The sequence below is a fragment of the Rana temporaria genome, chromosome 5 (assembly GCF_905171775.1).
Source record: "Rana temporaria chromosome 5, aRanTem1.1, whole genome shotgun sequence".
In the NCBI taxonomy this organism is placed as follows: domain Eukaryota; kingdom Metazoa; phylum Chordata; class Amphibia; order Anura; family Ranidae; genus Rana; species Rana temporaria.
Genome location: NC_053493.1, coordinates 407818611 through 407842732, shown reverse-complemented (window position 1 = coordinate 407842732; position 24122 = coordinate 407818611). Strand labels below are relative to the sequence as shown.

At 44.3% G+C, this 24122-nt stretch overlaps 1 protein-coding gene across 1 annotated transcript in view; it reads left to right on the top strand.

Annotated features, from left to right (window-relative positions):
• The window catches only part of COL22A1 (collagen type XXII alpha 1 chain), a 513833-nt gene that overhangs the window by 435144 nt on the left and 54567 nt on the right, over positions 1-24122 (top strand). Inside the window, exons 46-52 of the mRNA XM_040355007.1 lie at positions 2074-2127; positions 4052-4105; positions 8947-9000; positions 11382-11435; positions 14967-15020; positions 16236-16289; positions 23829-23882. Of these exons, the coding sequence (XP_040210941.1) occupies positions 2074-2127; positions 4052-4105; positions 8947-9000; positions 11382-11435; positions 14967-15020; positions 16236-16289; positions 23829-23882 (378 nt within the window). The remainder of the gene's footprint in view (positions 1-2073; positions 2128-4051; positions 4106-8946; positions 9001-11381; positions 11436-14966; positions 15021-16235; positions 16290-23828; positions 23883-24122) is intronic.

Sequence of the window (24122 nt, the reverse complement as noted above, 5' to 3'; positions counted from 1 at the left end):
TATGTAAATCAGTGACTCCAGCACTGTAGGAGGTGATTTCACCACCACAGTTAAAAACAAAATGGTGCATGTATGCCCATCATTAGAAGTGGATGGATGAAGGGCGGTATTCTAATGGTGGGCATACCCACCGATTAATCTTTTTTTTTTGTTCAGCCCACAATTATGGAATTCTTCAAATTGTACAAGTGGACTCTAAACCCTTTTGCTTTGGACCTCAAGTCTGAGTTCAACGGTATATTTTTTAGCATCTCTTTACATCTCCATTCCACTTAAACTATCCTCAGTGCCCAAAGCCTCCACCTCTCCTTCATTCTTCCAAAAGTAACCAAAACCTTTTTCAAAAAATGTAATAAAAGGTTTGATGCATTAGAAGACTGTTGATTATCCTGCTGAACGACCCTGGAATTGTCACTCTGTTCAAGAGCTGCTGGTGCCTGAAGAATATTCACACCCAACATATTTCCATGGGTGATGGATGGATGCCTGGTCAGCCTCTGGGTAATGTGGTTCCACCTCCCAGCTCTTTTTATCTGTTGGTCACTACAATAGAGACATATGGGCTGGCAGACTAAAGCATAAGGAGCTTAGAGGGGCTTAGCCCCCTATGTTTTTCTAAGTTCAGCTTGGTCTCCCTCCTGCCAGCTCCAGTATCTTCCTATTGGATAATCAGATGACCCGAGCACTGGGGGGACTGCATACTGTGGTTCCATCTCCCAGCTCCTTTTATCTGCTGGTCGCTACAATAGAGACATAGAGGCTGGTGGACTAAAGCAAAAGGAGTGTTAAATGACTCAGACCCCTACTTTTTTACAAAAAAAGTTCAGCTTGGCCTCCTTCCTACCACCTACTGAGTCTCCCAGTTAAATAACAAGGTGACCTGAGCATTGAGGGACTCCTATGTTTTTTTTTAAATACCCCTGCTAGCTCCGGTATCTCCCTATTGAATAATCAATTGACCTGAGTATTGGGGGAACTGCCTACCGTGGTTCCATCTCCCAGCTCCTTTTATCTGCTGGTCACTGCAATAGAGACATAGAGGCTGGTGGACTAAAGCCTAAGGAGCATTGAAGGACTTGGGTCCCTACATTATCCTAAAGAAGTTAAGCTTGCCCCCCCATCACCAACACCTTCCATGTCTCTCTTTTCGCTAATCAGGTAATCTGAGCACTGGCAGACTCAGGCCCCTACGTTTTCCTAAAAAATAATGAACTTGCCCCTGAAAGAAAATAGTAGGTATTCTGGATGACCACCCTTCTTGTAGGTACACCAACAGGGCCATTCAGATATCTGGAGGCACCGAATGAGATATGAGAGGCAGGTTGTGCATTCATTAGGTGACTGATTTATTGTAGCTCGTGTCTAAGCTTTTATTCAGTTACAAAACAAAGAAAGGCATGATTATAAGAAGGCACACGTGTCCTTCTGCTTACACAAGCTTATTCTATGGAAAGTTACATATTGTGCAAAGTATACAAAATGAGGAACAAAATATAACAATTCAAGGAATCGGCTGACAACAGCCAACCAGACTAACTGCCTACGTGCCCATAGTTTTATCACAAGACGAGATACTGCAAAATAAAATATATTTACTTAATCAGCAAAATGATAACCTTAAAGACACAGTTTGTATATTAGATTACATTACACAAGGGGACTTTTTACATGATTCTTTCAGCCCCCAACCCCAACAACTCCTGAGTCTCCCTACTTGATAATCCGGTAACCTGAGCATTGGAAGACTCCGGTTCCTACATTTCTAAATGCGTTTAGCTTGGGCTCCATTCCCCCCATATCTGCCTATTGGATAATAAGGTCACCTGAGCATTGGGGGATTTAAGACTCTATGTTTTCCAAAAAAGTTCAGCTTTTTCTCCTACCATGTCCCGAGTCTCTATATTGGTTGGTGAGCTGAATGCGCTAAATGATGAATTGGAATGAATCTGGGAATTAGGAAGAAGAAAGGGGAAAGGCCAAGTATGACTCCACATGAGGTTTTTGCTATGAATTTGATCCTTTGATAAAATGCTGACTCTTTATTTATTAACTCTGGAATTTATTTGTTTGCAGGGTGAACCTGGTATTGTGGGCCCTCCCGGTCCAACTGGCCTAGATGGTATGAAGGTGAGCCCAATTATTAAAAATTGAATAAAAAGTTGAAAGCCTAATTTGCAGACCTTTGAAGAATCAACCTCAACAATTAACATGTAGAATAATAATGTATGTGTAATGTTTAATAAATATGCTCTATGTATGTCTATGCTTTATATTTTTAACCCAGTCTGCTATTATTTTATTAGGTATCCCATGCTATCTGCTCTAGTTAATAAAGCCCTGTACACACGATCAGTCCATCCGATGAGAGCGGTCTGATGGAACTATTTAATCGGTTAACCGATGATGCTGACTGATGGTCCGTCGCGCCTACACACCACCGGTTAAAAAAACTATCATGTCAGAACGCGGTGACGTAAAACACAACGACGTGCTGAAAAAAACGAAGTTCAATGCTTCCAAGCATGCGTCAACTTGATTCTGAGCATGCCTGGATTTTTAACCGATGGACGTGCCTACAAACGATTGTTTTTTTTCTATCGGTTAGGTATCCATCGGTTAAATTTAAAACAAGATTGCTTTTTTTAATCTATGGATAAATAACCGATGGGGCCCACACACGATCGGTTTGGTCCGATGAAAACGGTCCATCAGACCGTTCTCATCGGTTTTACCGATCGTGTGTACGCAGCATAAGGCTTAATATACCTGTGATATTAGTAAGGAACACCATACAGTAGAGTCTGGGAGTAAGTCAGATGACATTAATTTTAGTGAGAGCTTGGTCTCTGTGCTGAAAGTGCGCTGAATGGCAAGCTCCCAGCACAAAGAGAGGTACGCAAATATGTGGCCTCACGGATAAAGAACCATTTTTGTGAGGCCAAATGTATGGATACTGATGGCGGGAAGGGGTTAAACATAAAGCTTATTTGGGCTTCGTTCACGCTTGAGCGATTAGAAATTAGGATATGGAACCGTAGCAAAATGAGTGACACACGTTTGGGCGCCATTCATCTTAAATGGCATCCCGAACGCGATCTGAGTTGCAAGAATCACAGCAAAAAACTTGTGTAAAATTGCACCTGGCTCAGCACCAACATTTGGTCCCTGAGCTTCTTTTGGGTGACAAACTCACATAGGGCCATATGCTGTAAGAATCGACCCAAAGTCACTAGCGGAACTGTGAGTTCCTGCTATGTGCAGTGTAACTAAAAATATAAACTATAAGCAAAGATGACCTGGGGGTCCTAGTAGATGATAGGCTCAGCCAAGCTGCTGCAAACAAAGAAAACAGAATATTGGCATGTACTAAAAAGGGGATTAACTCCAGAGATAAAACGATAATTCTCCCGCTCTACAAGACTCTGGTCCGGCCGCACCTGGAGTATGTTGTCCAGTTCTGGGCACCAGTCCTCAGGAAGGATGTATTGGTAATGGAGAGAGTACAAAGAAGGGCAACAAAGCTAATAAAGGGACTGGAGGATATTAGTTATGAGGAAAGGTTGTGAGCACTGAACTTATTCACTCAGGAGAAGAGACGCTTGAGAGAGGATAGGATTTCAATTTACAAATACCGTACTGGTGACCCCACAATAGGGATAAAAAACTTTTCAGTGAAAGGGAATTTAATAAGACACATTGGCAGCCATTCACTAAAACTAGAAGAAAATCAGTTGAACCTTAAACTGCATGGAGAGTTCTTTACTGTAAGAGCAGTTAGGATGGGGATTTCTCTACCACAGGCGGTGGTCTCAGCGGGGGGCATTGATAATTAAAAAAAACTATTAAATAAGCACCTGAACGAACACAACCTACAGGGATATACAAGGTAATACAGACATATAATCACACACATAAGTTGGACTTGATGGACTTGTGTCTTTTTTCAACCTCACCTACTATTTAATATTACATGATTAAAATGTAAAAAAGTGACCTTGGGCTTTAAGGATGATGTTGTGTGGTGTTGAACCTGTTATCATTTATATTTTAGGGGAGCAGAGGAGATCGAGGGCCAGATGGAGAAGCTGGACCAAAAGGTGAACAGGTAAAATCCCAAAGATATTATACATACTGTATGTACAGATAACACCATCTTTAAGCTCTGTAGATGGCAAATCCTTCAACAAAGTCCAATTTTTTGAGACATCGATGTGTCTTTTTTGTTTTCAGGGGTATATTCAAAATTGAACATGCTTTTTTTTTAATTAGTGGCACAGCGTTTTAAATAAATCAGCTCTCGCTGCAATAGTCACCTCCTGTCTGGTGCTGTCAACCACACCCTCACCATGTGCAGTGACATTGAACCCGCTTTCCATTTCCCCTAAGGTAAGGAGACCAGATTTTTAAAATTAAATCTGGGGACATATTTTCTGTTTTACTAGTATTGGCGGCAATCAGCGACTCTCTGCTCGTCGCCGCCCGCCTCTCACAGCCTGTCAAGTCTTACTCTCCGGGCCCCGCCTACTACGAGTTGGGGAGCAGAGAAAGATCACTCCACCAGGGAAGGCAAGGAGATAAGCAGGCAGGCGTCTGACCAGGACTTGAGCCAAGGCAGAAGAACATGCGAGCAGAGCTCGACCAGTCCGCTCCGACCAGCACATGATCATCAGAAAGGGGCACAGATAATGGAAAGTAATAGACTCCCCTAAGCCAGTAGGAGTGGCGGAGTAGGGGTGTGAAATTCAGATATTTTTTTTTAATTCTGCACTGACTGTCTTTGAAATTGCCCCAGCCCCTGTTCAAATCCAATCCGGGGACAAAACCTGGGGACAGACTCGGTCCGGGACAGTGTCCTCAATCTGGGGACTGTCCCTGGAAACCGGGGATGTCTGGTCACCCTACCCTAAGGTGATATGAAACAAGCCTCATGGTTAAGGTTAAGTGTGAAGGATCACATTTTAGGGATGGGGTTAGGGTCACATTTTAGTGTTAAAGTCTTGGGGGTTTATTAGTTTAGCAGCCCCCTAGCCAGGCTGCTAGGTAAATTTAGTTTTCAGGCTTTTGCTGTAGCCACAGGAGCCAGAATTGCTTGGATTGGTCTGCAAAAGACTCTAGGATAGGGGTAGGCAACCTCGGCCCTCCAGCTGTTTTGAAACAACAAGTCCCATGATACTTTGCAAGACCCTGACAATCACAGGCATGAATCCTAGAGGCAAAGGTATGATGGGATTTCTTGTTTCACCACAGCTGGAGGGCCAAGGTTGCCTACCCCTGCTCTAGGAGAAGCTTCTGAAAATTAGGGTAGGAGGATTTAAATACCCAACCTGAATATTAAGTGAGGCCTATCCAATCACTGGGGAGGTGTGCCCAGATGGTGGGTGAGTTCCTGTTAAATAGGCTGGAGTGCAGTGGAGATGAGCTCTTTCCTGTGTGGGGATGGAACTGTGATTTTCAGGGGGCTGCCTGCCCCTGGAGCCTTCTTGGACTGGATGCTGGATCTCTCCTTGGGCTATGCCTAAGGATTGATTAAGGGTCTTGTGAGTAGAGCCTTTATGCTACTCGATTCTTCATGATCTACAGCTGTGCACCCATAGACTATCCAAGTATTTAACCACATGTGCTACCTACTTCTGCATGGTCTTCAGCTGTGCACCTACAGATCTAGTAGTTCTAGTAGATCTACTAATTTTACTTTTAGGTTAGATGAATGATTGTTAGGGCTATGTTAGAGTTGAATTTAAAGGAAATCTGTGCTTTGGTCAGCTGTCAGGAGCCTCCCAAAAACCCTGGTGTTTCCAGGTATGGGGAGCATGTCACTCTCTCCCCCATCCTGCTGAAATGGATCAGACCAATCGTCTGGTGAGTTTCTGCCCCTGTCCCGATAAGGCCTATATGATTTAGTGCATGCACAAGAAGAACCACACTGAAACCGTGCTCAGATATGTGTTCCTTCCTTTATTGCTACTGGGTGCATGGGGTGATATAGATGAGCGGCTAGAGTCGTGAGCAAGTGCATCATTAGCATAGCGTTATCTGGATACTTGTAGCTTCTGATCGGTCATGTCCATTGTAAGATTGGGGTGATCAGACTCCAGCGGTAGGTGCGTTTTTAGTGAGTACGCCAGTCTAGAACTAAGAGCCAGATCCACAAAAGGGATATGCCGGCGTATCTACTGATACGCCGTCGTATCCCTGTTTCTATCTATGCGACTGATTCACAGAATCAGTTACGCATAGATATTCCTAAGATCCGGCAGGTGTAATTGTTTTACACTGCCGGATCTTAGGATGCAATACCGCGGCCGCCGCCGGGGGCATTTCTCGTCGAAATCCAGCGTCGGGTATGCAAATGAGGAGTTACGTCGATCCTCAAAGCTTTTTCGCGTTCGCTACGTCGCCGCTACGTTAGTTTCCCGTCGCTTAGTTACACTTTTGTGAGGCAGCCCTACTTTTACACAGCAGGCGTACTGCTGTGTAAAGTATGGCCGTCCTTCCTGCGTTGAATTTTTAAACTTTACGTTGTTTGCGTAAGCCGAATACGGAAATATGCTACGCGCCGTTCAAAAAATGACGTCACGTCGCGCAATGCACGTCGGGAAAAAAGCGTAGGGAGCATGCGCAACACGTCCGGCGCGGGAGCGCGCCTAATTTAAATGGGACTCGCCCCATTTGAATTGGCCCGCCTTGCGCCGGACGGATTTGAGTTACACCGCCGCAAATTTCCAGGTAAGTGTTTTGTGGATCGGTACCTAACTTAGGAAATTTGCGGCAGTGTAACTTAAATCTAAAAAGTTACGTTGCGCTGCCGGGCTGTGGATCTGGCCCTAAATTTTTAAGGGCCTGGTAGCCCACTTTTATTTAAAAGCACAAAAAGTTCACAAATACATCAGTAGCCCACACAAGGAGGTTCCACCATTACTGTATCTTGCATACTCAATAGTTTAGCCTCCTGGCTTTCATTCTAGCCATCCGGCTGTTTCAGGCCCTAAGTCTGCTCCTCAGAAAAAACAAACTTTCCTAGAGTTAAGCTCTCTCCTAGCTTACTCCTGTTCAGCGCCTTGCTGCTCAATCACCAATGACATCTGCCTCCTGCAGACATGCATACTCTGACTCCTCTCAGAGGGATGGGAGTCCACGTGATTCCCAGGAACAGACTTCCTGTCTGTTGGGTGGGGCCCTGAGCCATAGTCAGGTCAGAACTAAATAGCCCAACACACAGCTGTGCAATCAGCGTACCTTTCTCTCCAAAATCTGGCATAAACCAACACTCTTTAAGGTCGCCCAGGGTCTCACCACCACACCATGTAAGGTGAACTTCCTCCAGGATCTTCTAGGTGTCATCATCTTGGGTGTAGTCCTGGATGGAGGTGCCATCTTGGTTACATGCTCTTTACTCGATGGGAGGGGTGCTGCTAGCGGCCATTTTGAGCAAGGAATATAAAAGCAGTTTGATATTCAAAAATATAGATTTTGTAAGTATAGGAAAAATGCATAGAAAATAGGCATTTTACCTGATCCATCACACTCCCATGTCTCTTAGGACAGCACTAGGGCTTGGCGATTGGCCACCCAGCAGTGTCACATGGGTCCTCAGCCCTGTACAAGCTCCAATTACATTTGTTTTACCCCCCCCGGGAAGCTGAACGAATCTGCAAGTATGCAAATAGAAACTCAAAATGTGTTTCCTGGGGAAGGTCATTAAACTTGACCAGTTGCATTGCTATGAGTTTGGCGTGGAGTGGCATCACATTGTTTCCATAATACGGAAATTCACTTAAAAAAAAAAGTCAGCACCTAAGAATACTGTAGCTGCTGATTTTTACTTTCAAAGTATTTTATTTCCAACAAGTACACAGAACAATTTATTACATTGCAGTAAAAACAAAACCTAGAGGGTGACGACACAGGAGATCAGCATGTGGCACAAAGTCTACTAGTGTGAGGAGAGGACGTCGTCAATCATGACGTCAGCTTGACAGACAGCCTGCATAGCGCTCCAAGCTGGGCAGCCCCAAGAAACCGCCCCCTGGACAGGCCGTCCGAGAGAGGGGGTCCCCTCTGCCCCCCGGCACCCCTTTTGGGATCAATCTGTGCCGAGGGAGGGGTAGCTGCTGATTTTTAAGAAACGAATACTTACCAGTTGATAAAGTCCGTCACTGTCTTCCCAACAGCTGATCTCTGGTGCCACCATCTTGTATTTGGGAGCCGGCTGTGACTTCCTGTTTTCTCACAGCTGGCTCCCCCCACTAACAGTGTGGTGAAACTGGTCTTGCAGCCTTCTGGAATGAGCGCCATCCTAAACTAGGAGAAAATTGAGGAAGTGGGAAATTGTACCTTTCAGGAAAAGGTATTCGCTCACCATTAAAAAAATAAAAATAATTGTTGTAAACATGTTAGAAGCTGGGGGGAGGAAGAGTATATGTGGTACTTTGCATTTTGGGTGAAGGTCTGCTTTAATGCCGTGTACACACGATCTGAAATTCCGACAAGGAAACCGTGGATTTTTTTTTCTGACAGAATATTGGCTCAAACTTCTGTTGCATACACACGGTCACACAAAATTCCGACCATCAAGAACCCGGTGATGTACAACACTACGAATAGCCGAGAAAAATGAAGTTCAATGATTCCGAGCATGCGTCAAATTGATTCCTAGCATGCGTGGGTTTTTGCGGGGAATTTCCGAGCAGAACTTTTCTTGTCGGAAAATTTGAGAACCAGCTCTCAAATTTTTCTTGGCGGAAATTCCGGCAGAAAAATTCCGATGGAGCCTACACACGGTCGGAATTTCCGACCAAAAGCTCACATCGGACTTTTCTTGTCGGAATTTCCAAATGTGTGTACGGAGCATAAGTCTGTTTTCTGGTTGCTTAATGTATAATAAGTGACAGGTGAAAAATATTGGATAAAATATACTAAAGGTCTGTATTTTTTGTCTTATTCCAGGGTAATCCTGGAATGCCGGGTTTCACCGGATCTCCGGGTAATCCTGGACCGCCTGTAAGTACTCCGTTTTTTTGCCTTTCTTTTAAAGACAGAGGTTATTATTATAATGTAAAGTGATACCACCGCTCACAGTGGACAGATTTGAAAATTAATTTGGAAGGAAAAAGTTACAAAGTAAAAGTAAATATTGGAAATTAACAAAATTGATATACGTGTGGAAGTCAGGCTTAGTAAGTGTGTCAATATCTCGCTCCTTTGCCAAAAAGAGAGGCATTTTAGCTGCAATCCTGGACAGTTGCCATGTGAGACCTTCAAAAACATACAGTGCCTTGAAAAAGTATTCATACCCCTTGACATTTTCTACATTTTGTCATGTTACAACAAAAAACTAAAAAAATACATTTTATTGGGAATTTATGTGATAGACCAACACAAAGTGGCACATAATTGTGAAGTGGAAGGAAAATAATAAATGCTTTCCAAATGTTTTTACAAATAAATGTGTGTAAAGTGGGAGGTACATTTGTATGGCTATCTTTGCAAAATAGCTCAAGCTCTGTCAGATTGGATGGAGAGCAACTGTGAACAGCAATTTTCAAGTCTTGCCACAGATTCACAATGTGATTTAGGTCTGGACTTTGACTGAACCATTCTAACCATTCTAACACATGAATATGCCTTGATCTAAACCAGGGGTGCCCAACCTTTTGAAGAGCGAGGGCCACTTAAGCAACTTCATAACCAGTCGCGGGCCACAATGAGCGGAGCGGGCGAATGACAGGTCACGGCTACTCTATAGGCCCTCTGATCCGCCCTGATGAAAGGGGATGAATTCCCTTCTGTTTTTTGGATTGGAGGTAGGCGGGCATAAACGGACACCTGACTCTCTGAAGAGGTGAATTGAGGGTCCCATTTGGTCGGGCTGGTTGTGTGAAAGGGGCCTAAGACTGCTTTCACACTGATGTGCTGCGGTTTACCCACACTGCGGGTGCAGCGTAGTGCACCTGTGTGTATCCTGCGGGTTAGCTGAACTTTGCCATAGACTCCTTCTGTGGCAAAAGCCAGTGCTGTAGAGGAAACATTGGCTTATGCGGCTCTGCTCCGCAGCCACTTTCTTCCTCTACCACCAGCTTCATTCACACCACTGATGCTGTGGTATGACGGGTCGGCAATCTGCGATCTGGGCTTGCCAACCCACCATTCCAGAGCAGGAGGTCGCGGGCCACATCAGAGGGCTCCATGGGCCACATGTGGCCCCCGGGCCACTGGTTGGCCACCCCTGATCTAAACCATTCCATTGTAGCTGTGGCTGTATGTTTAGGGTCATTGTCCTACTGGATGGTGAACCTCCACCCCAGTCTCAAGTCTTTTGCAGACTCTAATGCTGCGTACACACGAACAGAATTTCTGTGGATGCATAGGATGCATTAAGGTGAAAAAACACAAAGCTTTACAACTCCTTTAAGGGATTAAAGCGGGGTTCCGTGGGTTTTTTAGTTTTTTTTTTTAAATCCTTCTGCCGCTCTTACCTTGGTAAATAAGGAACTCGTGTGTCCCAATCTTCTAGCCGCCAGGAATTGTTTTCTCCCGCAAACGATATTTTATAAAAATCCATAGATGGACGTTTCCATCTTGTTTGTGGGCACTGTGAAGCCCAGCAGGATGTCCTTCCGGGATACTCCATACCTAAAATGGAGAATTCGTAGCCGCCCACGTCACATGACCCGCTTGCCCGAGTCACATGACCCGCTTGCCGAGTCACGTGACCCGCGAGATATCGCGGGATTACAGCACAGCGCGTCTCCTGGGATTCTCATCACTCATTCCCAGGAGACATTGCGCAGAGCTCCCCGTTGGGGAAAAGGAGCGGCACGCCCACTCCCCGCAGGGAAGAAGACCCGGAAGTGAGGCTGAAGACAGGTAAGGGTTCAGATCTGAAAAAAACAACAACGCTAGAGGCATATATTAAGGCTGCAGAAATTATTGTTATAAAGTTCAGTTTGAGGGTAAACCTCCACTTTAAGAAGCAGACCATGGGGACATGAGCATGTATTGCAGAGATACTCTGCATATTCTATTTTTTGCCCTGTCATACACTTTAAAAAGATGATGAAGCAGACACGTTCCAGCAAGACAGTCTACAATAACTTGTGCTTCCTCTTGGAGTATCCTCATCCAGTTAGCTAAGCAAAATTCTACAAGTCCTAAGCATTCTGCAAAGTTGTTCCTGTATGTTTTCTCAAGTTACTTTCCAAAATTGTATATCTGAGCTCCGCCAATGGTATTGACTCTTTCACAATACATTGTAATGTTTTCTTCTTTAAAAAAAAATAAAAGTTGTATCCATTTGATTGCAATAACTGAATGTTTTTTAACATTAGCAGACTTATAATATAAATTCCATCATTAAAAACTTGTTTCACTGATTTTTTTAGGGACCTGATGGCCTTCCTGGACCCATTGGACCTCCTGGCCCCTCTGGAGAGACTGTAAGCACAATCATATACTGTATACACAAAGTACCACCTCCCCTTTATGTTATAGAGATGAGGTGTGATGGTGGTGGGGGGTTCTGTAATCCATCAAGCGAGACATTAGTCTTGGATGACAACACTGCTTGGGACTTCAGGGCAGCAGAGGCAGTGTTGTCATCAGGATCAGGCTGAGGAGAAGCGGGAGAGGTGGCCTTCTTGGTCACTTTAGCAGGACAGGGGGGGGGGGGGGGCAAAAATTGAAATTTTGCTCAGTAATCATTAGCTTGCTTTTGTTCTGTGACCCAGCAAGGAAATGAATGCCCACTTTTTGCCCAATGACACCAGAATAATGTTTACGGGACGTGAAACCACAGAACATCATCAAAAGTTCTGACCCTTCACCGCTGTACTGAATAAGCATGTTTTTGTGCCCCCATTGTGTAAAATGTAAGTGTAAAGCCCCCGAATAGGGACTAAGAAAGCAATAAAAAGCTGACAGAGACTCAGGGGAGGACTGGGTACCTTTGTCCCGAAGGCCACACACATATAAACAAGACCAAGAATAAATCCAAGGAAAGATCCAAGCTTTACTCACCGGCCAGCCTGCTGACAACCGAATCAACCTATCTAACAGTATGCGTTAAAACAGGGGTTTAGTCTGCGTAAGCCGCAGAGCCTTGTCAAGGCACCCTTTGATGTGGAGATAAGGCTGTATGCAGAGCACACAGCTAAATCTCCTGTCTCTAAAAAGTACACATTTCGTCTTAATGATATAATGCTTCTTACCTAAAAACCCACTCTTCCAAGTAAACAGACATGACCATCCTCAAGTTCCCAGCTCCTCAGCATGACTGCCTGAGCCCTGATCCGCTTGGTCTTTTATTCTTAAATCACAAAAGAAATTACCAACAGGAAGTGATGTCACAGGATGTGACCTCCACACAGGAAATTACCATATAAGGATTTGACAACACAGGATGTGAAATACAGCAAACCCTTCCGACAGGGTTAGTTAAATACATACAACAACATGAATAATACAACAACCAATGAACACAGTTCCTGACGAGCGGAGCTTATCTGCAGGTGTATGCCCATGGCACCTTACATATGCTGATCAGGCATACAGGTGGCAAGAGCGCACATCAGCTAAACCGATAAAGAGCGAACACATCCCCCCCAGGCGAACGTCTGTGCATCACACAGGGGCCCTTTCGCCGGTAGACATATCCTCACTCCGCAAACACCCCTCTCCAACCTCGGGAAGTTTATCTCAACTGGCGCCAGTCTGCCCCAGTCCGCTCTTTAGAGTGGGCTGTGGGAGAACTAACACTGGCTGACACTATGACAATACATATTAAATACATCTTCATAAAATTTCCACAACACCCTGGTATCTGTGGACCTATCACTAGCTTATGAGTGACTCCACAATGGAAGAACATGCATTCTGATTAGGGATGACCCGAACATACCCGCGTTCGGTTCGCACCAGAACTTTCGAATGGACCGAATGTTCTTCCGAACATTTAGAACCCCATTGAAGTCTATGGGACTCGAAAGTTAAAAATTCAAAAGTGCTCATTTTAAAGCCCAACAAGTTATTGTTGGAAAACGTCTTTGAGAACCCGGGTCTTGCCCCAGGGAGCATTTATCAATGGAAAAAAAAAGTTTTAAAAACTGTAGTTTTTTCTGGAGCAGCGATTTTAATGATGCTTAAAGTGAAAAAAAAAATGAAAAATTCCTTTAAATATCGTACCTGCTGGGTGTCTATAGTAGTGGCACGTGTTTAGAAATGTCCCTGCACAACATGAGATTACTATAAGAAAAAATAAATTTAATACTGCTTGCGGCTTTAATGTAATGTTTGGTCCCTGCAATATGGATAAAAATCATTGAAAAAAATAGCATGAGTTTCCCCGCCACCACTCCCCCCAGGTCATTACAAGACCCAGTGCCGATCCTGACCTCCCTGGGGCCCTAAGCAAAATGACCTGGCACATTAAAAATGAGAAGCGGAGGACGCTGACGACAGTGACATGTCACATTAAAGAAAGTTGAGAAGCGAGGGGAGGGGGTGTTCTGCTGTCGGAAATGACTTAGCCAGCGAATTTAGAAGCGGGTTGAGGGGGCGAAAATGACTTCTCACCAGGCGGGGCCTCTAGTAATTTGGGGGGCCCTTCGCAGCTTTGCGGGGCCCTAAGCGGCTTGCATAGTGAGCCTATAGGGAGGATCGGCCCTGACGAGACCCTTTGGCCCTATATACTTTGAACAGCAGTATACAGGCGGTGCAAACAAGATAAGGACTGTAGGTTTGTTAAGTAGAATCTGAACCATGTCAGACTTTGCTGCTGCATATTGCACAATTTCCTAAAGCGACCCTCAACAAACTACATGACACTTGTGCCTGATGAGGCCACTGATGTTCCAGTGGTGGTGGCCCGTGAGACTGTCCATGCAGGCTTGGCCCCTCAAAGCCCACGTGCTGTGTGGCAACAATATGTCGATTATTTTAGGGTGGGGGGGAGGGGGCATTACAATGCCAGATCTTGGCCCAATACATTTTTTTTTTGGGAAAGAAAAGTTCTAGAAAAAAGGGGGGTTGCCATCCGGGGCCCCCTTTGAACAAATTCTGTAAAGAACTCCTGTTCTCTGAAGGCCTCCATTATTTCTGCAAGTCAAAATTAAGCAAAAAAAGCTAATGTCAGTCAAGCCTTAGCTTTCTCCCCATATCTAACCCACAAACTCATCCACTGATCATAAAGTCCAAAATCAAGTTTCGTATCGTCGTACTGCACGATCGATAGGAATAGCTGATCTAGCTAAGCTATACAGTGTATAAATATATGTACAACTCCTAGGATGTATATATATCCTCTACACACTGTAAATTTAACTAAACTGACTAGCCTGCCTGCTCTATCCTCCTGTGGAAGGGCTTAGCCGTGTGTGGACAGGGTTTAATCCAGAAAGCAGGAAGTCACCTTTTACTTTTAGAATCTTCACTTTAACAAACATCTATTCATCACTGTTTCGGTCATAAAAGTTTGCGAATGTACCAAACTCAGTTGTGTAGCATTCCAATCTAAGCTGTGAAATGTTTTTAGGTTAAGCAATAAACCTCCTTTTTTCTAAAAAAAATAAAACATAATTTCTAAATTTGTGCAAATGACTCCAATTATAAAATAAATTGAAAGCTCGATCATTTTTAGGACTACTTGAATGTATACTTCTTAAAATTGGTAATTGCATTGGTCTGGGAGTCATATCACAAAGAAAAATGCAATTACAAGATTTCCTTTGAAACTAGTTGTTTGATGGTAGTGAAGTTTTCTTAAATAAGTGCTGAGCAGCCTTTTCCAGATAATGAGGAGGTAACTGCACAACTGCCCAGCTTTTGTATTTATTTTCTTGGTTATGTTCAGGATATTAAAAAAAATATCTAATCTTAAAAATAGTTTTTCATTTTTTTTTTTTTTTTTTTTAGAGAACTTTTCTATGTCATTTACAACCTACAGATTATTTTTTTACTTTTCACTTATTCAGGGTAAAGAGGGCCCTCCTGGACCCAAAGGACCTCCTGGATTACCCGGACTGCTGGTAGGTGTCAACATATTGTATTTGATCTTCAGAACAGTTCTAGACATAAAAAGTTTGTTTTCTACATGTTTCTTTACTGTTCTGTTGTTTCTCGTGTTTGATATCCTATACATTGCTACAATAGGTGACCATGAGATTGTGCAAAAAGTAGGCTCTGTCTCGGCGAGATTGACCCCCTGCGAGGCCCGTCGCGGGAGTCAGTGCCGAGCTCTGTCGCAATGTTTTTTTTCCTCTGGATTCCGCGCCCTTTGGCCTAAGACGCTGCATCTCGTGGGGGCAACGAGCGCGAGATGTACAGGCTTGCAGTGCCGAGCACCGCGCTGAAAATATAATCTCGCGGTCACCTACTGTATATACCTTATGATGGCCCCAGGGCTGTTTTTACATGAAGCCAGTTGAGGCAGCACCCCTGGAAGGAACTGTGGGGGTGGTACTGACACTCCAGACTGATCACTATTGAGTAAGTATATTATTCCATTGACTGACAGCGACAGGAATTATGCCCCGTTGTTGGTGTCATTCAAGGGCTGGATAAAAGCAAGTGAAGGGCCCAATCTGGCCCCCCGTGCCGCACTTTGGAGACCATGGTTTTAGCTCAATTTAAATAAATGTAAACATTTTTTAATAAGAATCGGTGTCTTGTTGCATTCTGTTTCTATTTATATCATTAGGGATGTTGGTACCATAATTGGGCAACTCCAAAAACGAATACTTAGACCCTCAGACACCAGTTCATCCTCCCACCTATCTACTAGTATACCCAGGGCTGTCTTAATGAGAGGGAACACCTGGGCACTGCCCAGGGGCCCCTGCCCTTTCCCCAAAGCAGCTGGTCCTTGAGCCCGGGCTGACCCAAAAATCTGGGCAGCCCGGGCTGCCCCTCTACATCCCAGATATCCCCCCAGCACTCTGAGCCCTCTACACCCTAGATATCCCCTACCTCCTACCTAACTGATTTATGTTTACCTGCACTGTCTCCATTGTAGGGGCCCCAGAGTATTACTTTGCCCAAGGGCCCATGATGCTATTAAGACGGCCCTGGGTATACCCTCCCTTGTTAAGTGACAGGCAGGTGCACATCTTTGACCAGCTGGGCTATCCTCTTTTAGTTTACCTAAAAAAAAAAGTGTTTTCAATAATAATTTTTTCAATAATAATCTGAGTATTTTCCCAGTTTCCTGATCATTTGAGAAGTTTTCTGTTACTGTCTTTTAGGGCATCGCTGGAAAGGACGGAAAGGACGGCAAGCCAGGCTCGCCTGGGGAAGCAGTATGTCATTTTTATTAAGTAATAGCACTATGGCAGTTGTATTAACAAACACTTGTTCTGATTTATAGCTGAAGTCACAGTGTCATTGTGTAGAGTTTTCGCTGTTTGTTGTCAGTCCAGAATAGGCTTTGTTCTGTTGCACGGAAAATACCGAAGCATGATATATATACAATATACTGCGTGTATGTATATTTTTTTTGAGTGGGAAAGAGTCTTGGTAACTATAAATATGAAGACAGAAAGAATAAAGGCTGACGTTTTATAGTTCTCACTGGAGCATAAATGTAAGAGAGATTCTTTAATGGGCACACCTGTTCGGGAGACAACTGTCTAAGGAGAGATTTCCCCTACTTTTGACAGATGGTCTGTCACTTCCTGTTGTAGCTTCGGGACAGCTGACAATTGGACAAAAAGCTGACAGGTATTTTATCCTACTGTGAAAGCTACTATGCAGTGGCTTTGGAAGCAGAAAACTATTTTCAGTTGTTGTTGTTCAGTCGTTTAGTCATGTCCAACTCTTCGTGACCTCATGGACCATATCGCGCAAGGCTTTTCTGTCCTCCACTGCCTCCCAGAGCTTGCCTATTTTCATGCTCATTGTTTCGATGATGTTATCTATCCATCTTCTTTTCTGTCGTCCTCTTCTCTTTTTTTCCTTCCATGTTTCACAGCATCAGGGTTTTTTCCAATGAGTCCTCTCTTCGCATTAGGGGGCCAAAGTATGAGGCCCCGTACACACGACCGAGTTTCTCAGCAGAATTCAGCCAGAAACTCGATCGGAGCCGTATTCTGCCGAGAAACCCAGCCGTGTGTACACTTTCGGCCGAGGAAACCGACGAGGATCTCGTCGGGCCAAATAGAGAACATTTTCTCTATTTCCTCGTTAGTCAACGGGGAAACTTGGCTCGCCGAGATCCTCGGCGGCTTCACAAGGAACTCGACGAGCAAAACGATGTGTTTTGCTCGTCGAGTTTCTTGGCCGTGTGTACGGGGCCTGAGAGTTTCAGCTTTAGGATCTGTCCTTTCAGTGACTATTTGGGGTTGATTTCCTTCAGGATTAACTGGTTTGATCTTCTTGCCATCCAAGGACCTTCAAGAGTCTTCTTCAACACCATAGTTCAAAAGCATCAATTCTTCGGTGTTCAGCCTTCCTTATGGTCCAACTTTAACAGCCATAGGTTACTACTGGGAATACCATAGCTTTGACTATACGGCACTTTGTCGGTAGGGTGATGTCTCTGCTTTTTTATAATGTTGTCTAGGTTTGCCATTGCCTTCCTCCCAAAAAGCAAGCGTGTCTTAAATGCATGGCATGCCATGATCTTGGAGCTAAGGAAGATAAAATCTGTCACTGTTTCCATTTCTTCTCATATTTGCCAAGAAGTGATGGGACCAGTTGCCATAATCTTAGTTTTCCTAATGTTCAATTTGAGGCCAGCTTTTGCGTTCTCCACTTTCACCTTCATTAAGAGACTCCTTAGTGCTTCACTTTCTGCCATTAGTGTGTAATTGTCTGCATATCTCAGGTTGTTGATATTTCTCTTTATTTCGACTTGTGATTCGTCGATCCTGGCATCTTGCATGATGTAATCTGCATATAAGTTAAATAAATAGGGTGACAATATACATTCTTGTCACCCTCCTTTCTCAATTTTGAACCAGTCAGTTGTTTCACGTCCTGTTCCAACTGTTGCCTCTTGACTTGGATACAGGTTTTTCAGAAGACAGGTGAGGTGGTCTAGTATTTCCATTTCTTTCAGTATTTGTCACATCTTGTTGTGGTCCACACAATTGAAGGCTTTACTGTAGTCAAGAAAGCAGAAGTAGATATTCTTCTGGAACTCCCTTGCTTTCTCCATGATCCAGCGAATGTTGTCAATTTGATCTCTAGTTCCTCTGCCTCTTGGAAATTCAACTTGTACTTGTGGTAGCTCTCGGTTCACATGCAGCTGCAGTATGAGCCAACAAAAACCGAAACATGGACTTGACACCACTCCCAGTCACCAGGACTCCAACTGGTGACTGGGAGTGAGCACAGGAAAGTGTTACAGCTAGGAGTGGGCAAAGCAGAGGGCTCCAGCTGGAGACTAGGAATGAGCACAGGAGAGGGAGCTCCAGATGGAGATTAGTAGTAAACACAAGAGGGGGCTACAGATAGAGACTAGGAGTGAACACAAAAGGGGGCACTGCAGCTGAGGATTGAGAGCAGTAGGGGTCTCCAGTTGGAGACTAGGTGTGAGCACAGGAGAGGGCTCCAGATTGAGACTACAGATGTCCATAGATCTATCAGATTTTGGGCAGGGACTGGACACATTTTGATCTATGTTTGGCTGTTTCCACTCATCAGAAATTGATCTAATGATCGACTTCTATCAAACAGGAATGTTGGGAAACATTCATTCGATCTGTGGCTGCAGTCAATCAGCTTCAACTGTTGTCAGAATACAATAGCTGGAGACTAGGAGTAAGCACATGAGGGGGGCTCCGGCGCAAGAGGGGCCTAAAAGCTACAGAAAAGGAGTGAACACAGGAAGCGCCTCCAGCTGTAGATTAGTGGGGGGCACAGGAGGGGGTTCCAGTTAAAGAGGAGAAGTGAGCACATGAGAGGTCTCCAGTTAAAGAATAGAATTGAAAGCACAAGGGAGTGAGCATGGGATAGGGATAGAAGACCAATAGCCGTACCATGTTTCCTACAACATTATAATACCAAACTGCAGCTAAAAGATTTGAAGATCAGTGGGGCTTTATTGTAGATTGCCCAGCTTGACATTTATATAGTCACTAGACGGCACACCTACTGAACACAGCAAGCATATCTCTTTAAGTTTGCAGACGGGTAAAGAGCGCTATAATAACTGAAGATAAATTCTTACTGATAATTCCCCTTTGAGTGAATAATCTTCTTGAAAATAAAAATGGACAGACTCCCTTTACTGCACTATGATTATAGAATTATGTGACACTTTTTGCTTTGATGCTTGCGGTTTCTTTTTTCAACATCTAACACCAACACCAATTACCTTGGCCCCAGTGAGTATAACTTGTGTCTTCCCGCTGTTCATGTAGTGTGCAGGAGTCAGCTCCGTGGTCATTTATCAGTGTTGCCTCAAACACATGAACTGTATTGATCCCCAGCAGCTTCACAGAGAGGCAGCAGCTTACAAGTCTCCTGGATTTGCTTTGCTGGGATTTTGTAGCTTGAAAACGCTAATGAATAATTCTCCTATTATTATTTTTTTTTTCACTGAAGTCATGTTCAGGGAAAGTGTGATTTGCATGGCATAATATTAGTTGTAGGAAAAAAAACACCAGCAGCATTTAGAGCTAAAGAGTTTTAACATTTTAACCAATTCATCTCTTATGCCGCGTACACACGATCGTTTTTCGGCATGAAAAAAAACGACGTTTTTAAAAATGTCATTTAAAATGATCGTGTGTGGGCTTCACATCATTTTTCGGCTTCTGAAAAACGACAAAAAAAAAATTCGAACATGCTGCATTTTTTAACGTCGTTTTTAATAATGTTGTTTTTCGGGTTGTAAAAAATGATCGTGTGTGGGCTAAAACGACGTTTTAAACCCGCGCATGCCCAAAAGCAAGTTATGAGACGGGATCGCTCGTTCTGGTAAAACTACCATTCATAATGGAGTAAGCACATTCATCACGCTGAAACAGACAAAAAAGCGCGAATCGTCTTTTACTAACATGGAATCAGCTAAAGCAGCCCAAAGGCAAATAGAACTTCCCCTTTAGAGTGCCGTCGTACGTGTTGTACGTCACCGCGCTTTGTTCATCATTTTTCAAAAACGATGGTGTGTGGGCAACATCGTTTTTAATGATGAAGTTGGAAAAACTTTGTTTTTTGGACATGCTGAAAAACGTAGTTTTTTTTTTCATGCCGAAAAACTACCGTGTTTCCCCGAAAATAAGCCTGGGTCTTATATACATTTTTGAAACCAAAAAGACACTAGGGCTTATTTACGGGGGATGTCTTAGGCCTCATTCATACTACGGGCCATTCGGGTCTGTCTGTCACGGACCTGAACGGCCACTCCATGCATTCCTATGGAGCGTCGGATGTCAGCGGAGACATGTCCGCTGACATCCGACCCGATCCGATCCGCTGAAAACATATGCGGATCGGATCGGATAAGATCTGATGAAAACGGACATGCTGTCCGTTTTCATCAGATCGCTCCACAGGACACAGCGGTACCCGACAAGCCCCTCCCAGCTCAGTGAGCAGAGAGAAGCTTGTCATCCGTCGGCTCAGCGGAGATCTGCGGACTGATCTCCCGCTGAGCTGGCGGGGGCAGGCGGACTCCGTAGCGACGGAGTCCGCCAAGTATGAATGAGGCCTTATTGGTTTACGGTATGTACAATGATCTTAAAGTGGTTGTCACCCTAATAAAACAAAAACAAATCCTATTCCTTTAAAGCAGGGGTCTCCAAACTTTCTAGACAAAGGGCCAGTTTACTGTGCTTCATACTTTAGGGGGGCCAGACTGTGGCCAGCCTGAATTGAAAGTTTACCAGATATCATTGGGAGTTAACATTGCCCCATCTTTGATACTAGGGGGAGGAATAGCGCCCCCTTGTTGGTGCCAGTGGCATGAATTATGCTCCTTTTTTGGTGTCAGAGGACAGAATAGTGTCTCATATCAGTGAAAAGAATAGTGCACCAAGGGCCAGATAAAGGCAAGCAAAGGGCTGCATCTGGCCCCCGGGCCACAGTTTGGAGACACCTGCTTTGAAGCATAATAGATTGCATAGCTTGTGCTGTGTAATTTATCCATCTCCTGTGTCCCCTGTCTTCTCCCCCTCCCTGTCAGGTAGGGAGTCAGTATTTTGACATAAAAAAAATCTTAAAATCCTTATAGAATTATGTAATCCCTTTTGTAGGAATTGTGCCCGTGTCTCCCTTTGTAATTGTTTTATGGGAAATTACCTTTGTTACAGCTCCCCTGGGTAGACAAGGAAACAAAAAAGGGAAGCGCCACCTAAGTGCAATATGTCAGATACTTTAATGTTTAATCTCAAAAGAAATGCACTTACAATACACAATTACAAAACAGGCTCATCAGGGTCTCATGATGCGAGGTGCGGTCCGGTCTCAGGTCCAATACTGGCCCATAGTCATTTGACGTTCACAGATGGGATCTCTCATCCTGGGTGGACGTCATATAACGTCCTGGGCTTTGTGAAGTGATATCTGAATGATGCCTGCAGCTAGAGGCATCATTCAGATATCATTCTTTAGTGCCAGCGATTCTGTGCACCATAAGAATGATCATAGCGGCGGTTCCGCCGCTTGATCGTTCTTATAGGCGGCGGGAGGGGACAGCACGGGTGTCTTCTTCACCCGTGCTGTCTTCTCCCCCCGTGTTGTCTTCTCCACCCGTGCTGTCTTCTCCCTCCGTGCTGTCTTCTCCCTCCGTGCTGTCTTCTCCCTCCGTGCTGTCTTCTCCCTCCGTGCTGTCTTCTCCACCCGTGCTGTCTTCTCCATCCGTGCTGTCTTCTCCACCCGTGCTGTCTTCTCCCCCCATGCTGTCTTCTCCCCCCCGTGCTGTCTTCTCCCCCCGTGCTGTCTTCTCCCCCCGTGCTTTCTTCTCCCCCGTGCTGTCTTCTCCCCCTCTGTGCCGCTCTCCCCCGTGATGTCTTGTCCCCCCCCGTGATGTCATGTCCCCCCGTGATGTCTTGTCCCCCCTGTTGACTTCTCCCCCCGTGCTGTCTTCTCCCCTTCCGTGCCGCTCTCCCCCGTGCCGTCTTCTCCCCCTCCGTTCCGCTCTCCCCCGTGCCGTCTTCTCCCCCCTCCATGCCGCTCTCCCCCCTCAATTTGTCAGGATGGAGAGCTAAACCCGGCTCCTACCTTTTCCGAATGGACAGAGTCAGTGATCACTGACTCTGTCCATTCACATAACTGAGCATCGTAACCTGTGTTTACGATGCTTCAGTTTATGAATGGAGAAGAGCTTCTCTCCATTCATTTCAGCTGAGGCTGCAGAGAAAGGGACTGGGGAATCTGTGTCCTTAGTCCCTTTCTCTGTCTTAAAGGGGAAATGTCAGAGGTCTGTTAAGACCCCTGATATCTCACCAAAGCCCCCCCAACAGGGCTGATTAAAAAAAAAGAAAAAAATTGCAATAAATAATAATAATAAAAAAATGATAATAATAATAATAATAATAATAATAATAAAAAAAAAAAACACACTGACAATCCACTACCCCCCCTCTAAAAATAATAATAAATCACTGTAAAAAAAAATAAAAAAAATACCGCCACTGTCACATGACATTAAAAAAAGTATCGGTATTCGGAATTGGCAAGTACTTGAAAAAAAGTATCGGTACTTGTACTCGGTCTCAAAAAAGTGGTATCGGGACAACCCTAATTAAAACTGAAGCTAGCACTCTTAGGCCTCTTTCACATTGAGGCGTTATTCATGCGGTACAGCGCTTAAAATAGCGCTCCTATACCGCATGAATAAATCTTGCCCGAAGGCTTTCACACTGAAGCGGTGCGGTAGCAGGACCGCTCCAAAAGTCCTGCTAGCCACATCTAGCATGGCTATACCGTCACCGCACCTCCGCTGCCCAATGTGAAAGCAGCCTTAGTTGTGTCATGTGTTATTTGCAACTGGCAACATGTGACACCTGTGCACACATCTTTCAATAACTTTGTATTGCAGAACGGCTCCCACAGAGCAACATCAATGAATCAAAGAAATTACAGCACAGAAAAGAATTTCACAAACAGCAGAACAAATTCATGTCAGCATTTAACCTTTTGGGCTGTGTAGTGTTCAGCTCAACTATCCATTTATTCCTATTCCCATCTACGCGCCGTCTGGTACCAACCTTTGTTGGCCCTGTTTGACAAATCCCAGGACTGACACCCAGTAATGGTCATCATATGGAAGTGTCACAATAATCTTTAAACTAATTACAAAGATGGCTAATAAGTATTGCTTTTATGAGCAAATGAGAGTAGTCTGAGCAGCATCTCATATTCTTCAAGGAGGTGCTCAAATATTATTTATCATTTGCAATTTTTGTAACCCGGTTTTCTAGTTATGTCATTGGCATCCACTCCTGGTGAGGTAAAGCAGTGGTTCTCAACCTCAGTCCACAAGTACCCACAACCGGCCATGTTTTCATGTTTTCCTGTACTTTGCAGAGCTGATTTAAATCAATATCAATGACATGGTATTGATAAAAGCTCTTTTATCTAAGGGAAGTTCCCAAAACATGGCCTGTTGGGGGTTCTTGATGACTGAGGTTGAGAACCACTGAGATAAAAGATGTACTTTTCTTTATTGATTTGGCCATATTGGAACATTTGAAATGGAATATACAGTACTGTATATAATAATATAATGTATATTTTACACTGGTATACACTGAAATACAATACATCAGCTTGCTATTTTAACTAGTTCTCTAGTGTATGTTTTGATATTGTCATGTATTAATAAACTGATATTTTATGTATAACCTATCTATATCCCCTATAAAAAGATTCTACTTTGTTTTATTTAGGGAAAGCCAGGAGAACCAGGCCCTCTGGGACGAGAGGGGACACGAGGACCTCCGGTGAGTACCTAGGTCTTGGTCTTTGTAGAGCTTACTTCTCCAAACCTTCTCAGATCTTCAATGAAGGCTGTGCCGAAAGAAACTCTTAGGCCCCGTACACACGAGAGGATCCATCCGCTGGAATTGATCCGCGGACCGGCTCCAGCGGATAGATCCCCTGGTGTGTACAATCCAGCGGATCTGTTTCCGCGGATTTTTATCCCCTGGGATGGATTTCAAGCGGATAGAAATTTGAAGACA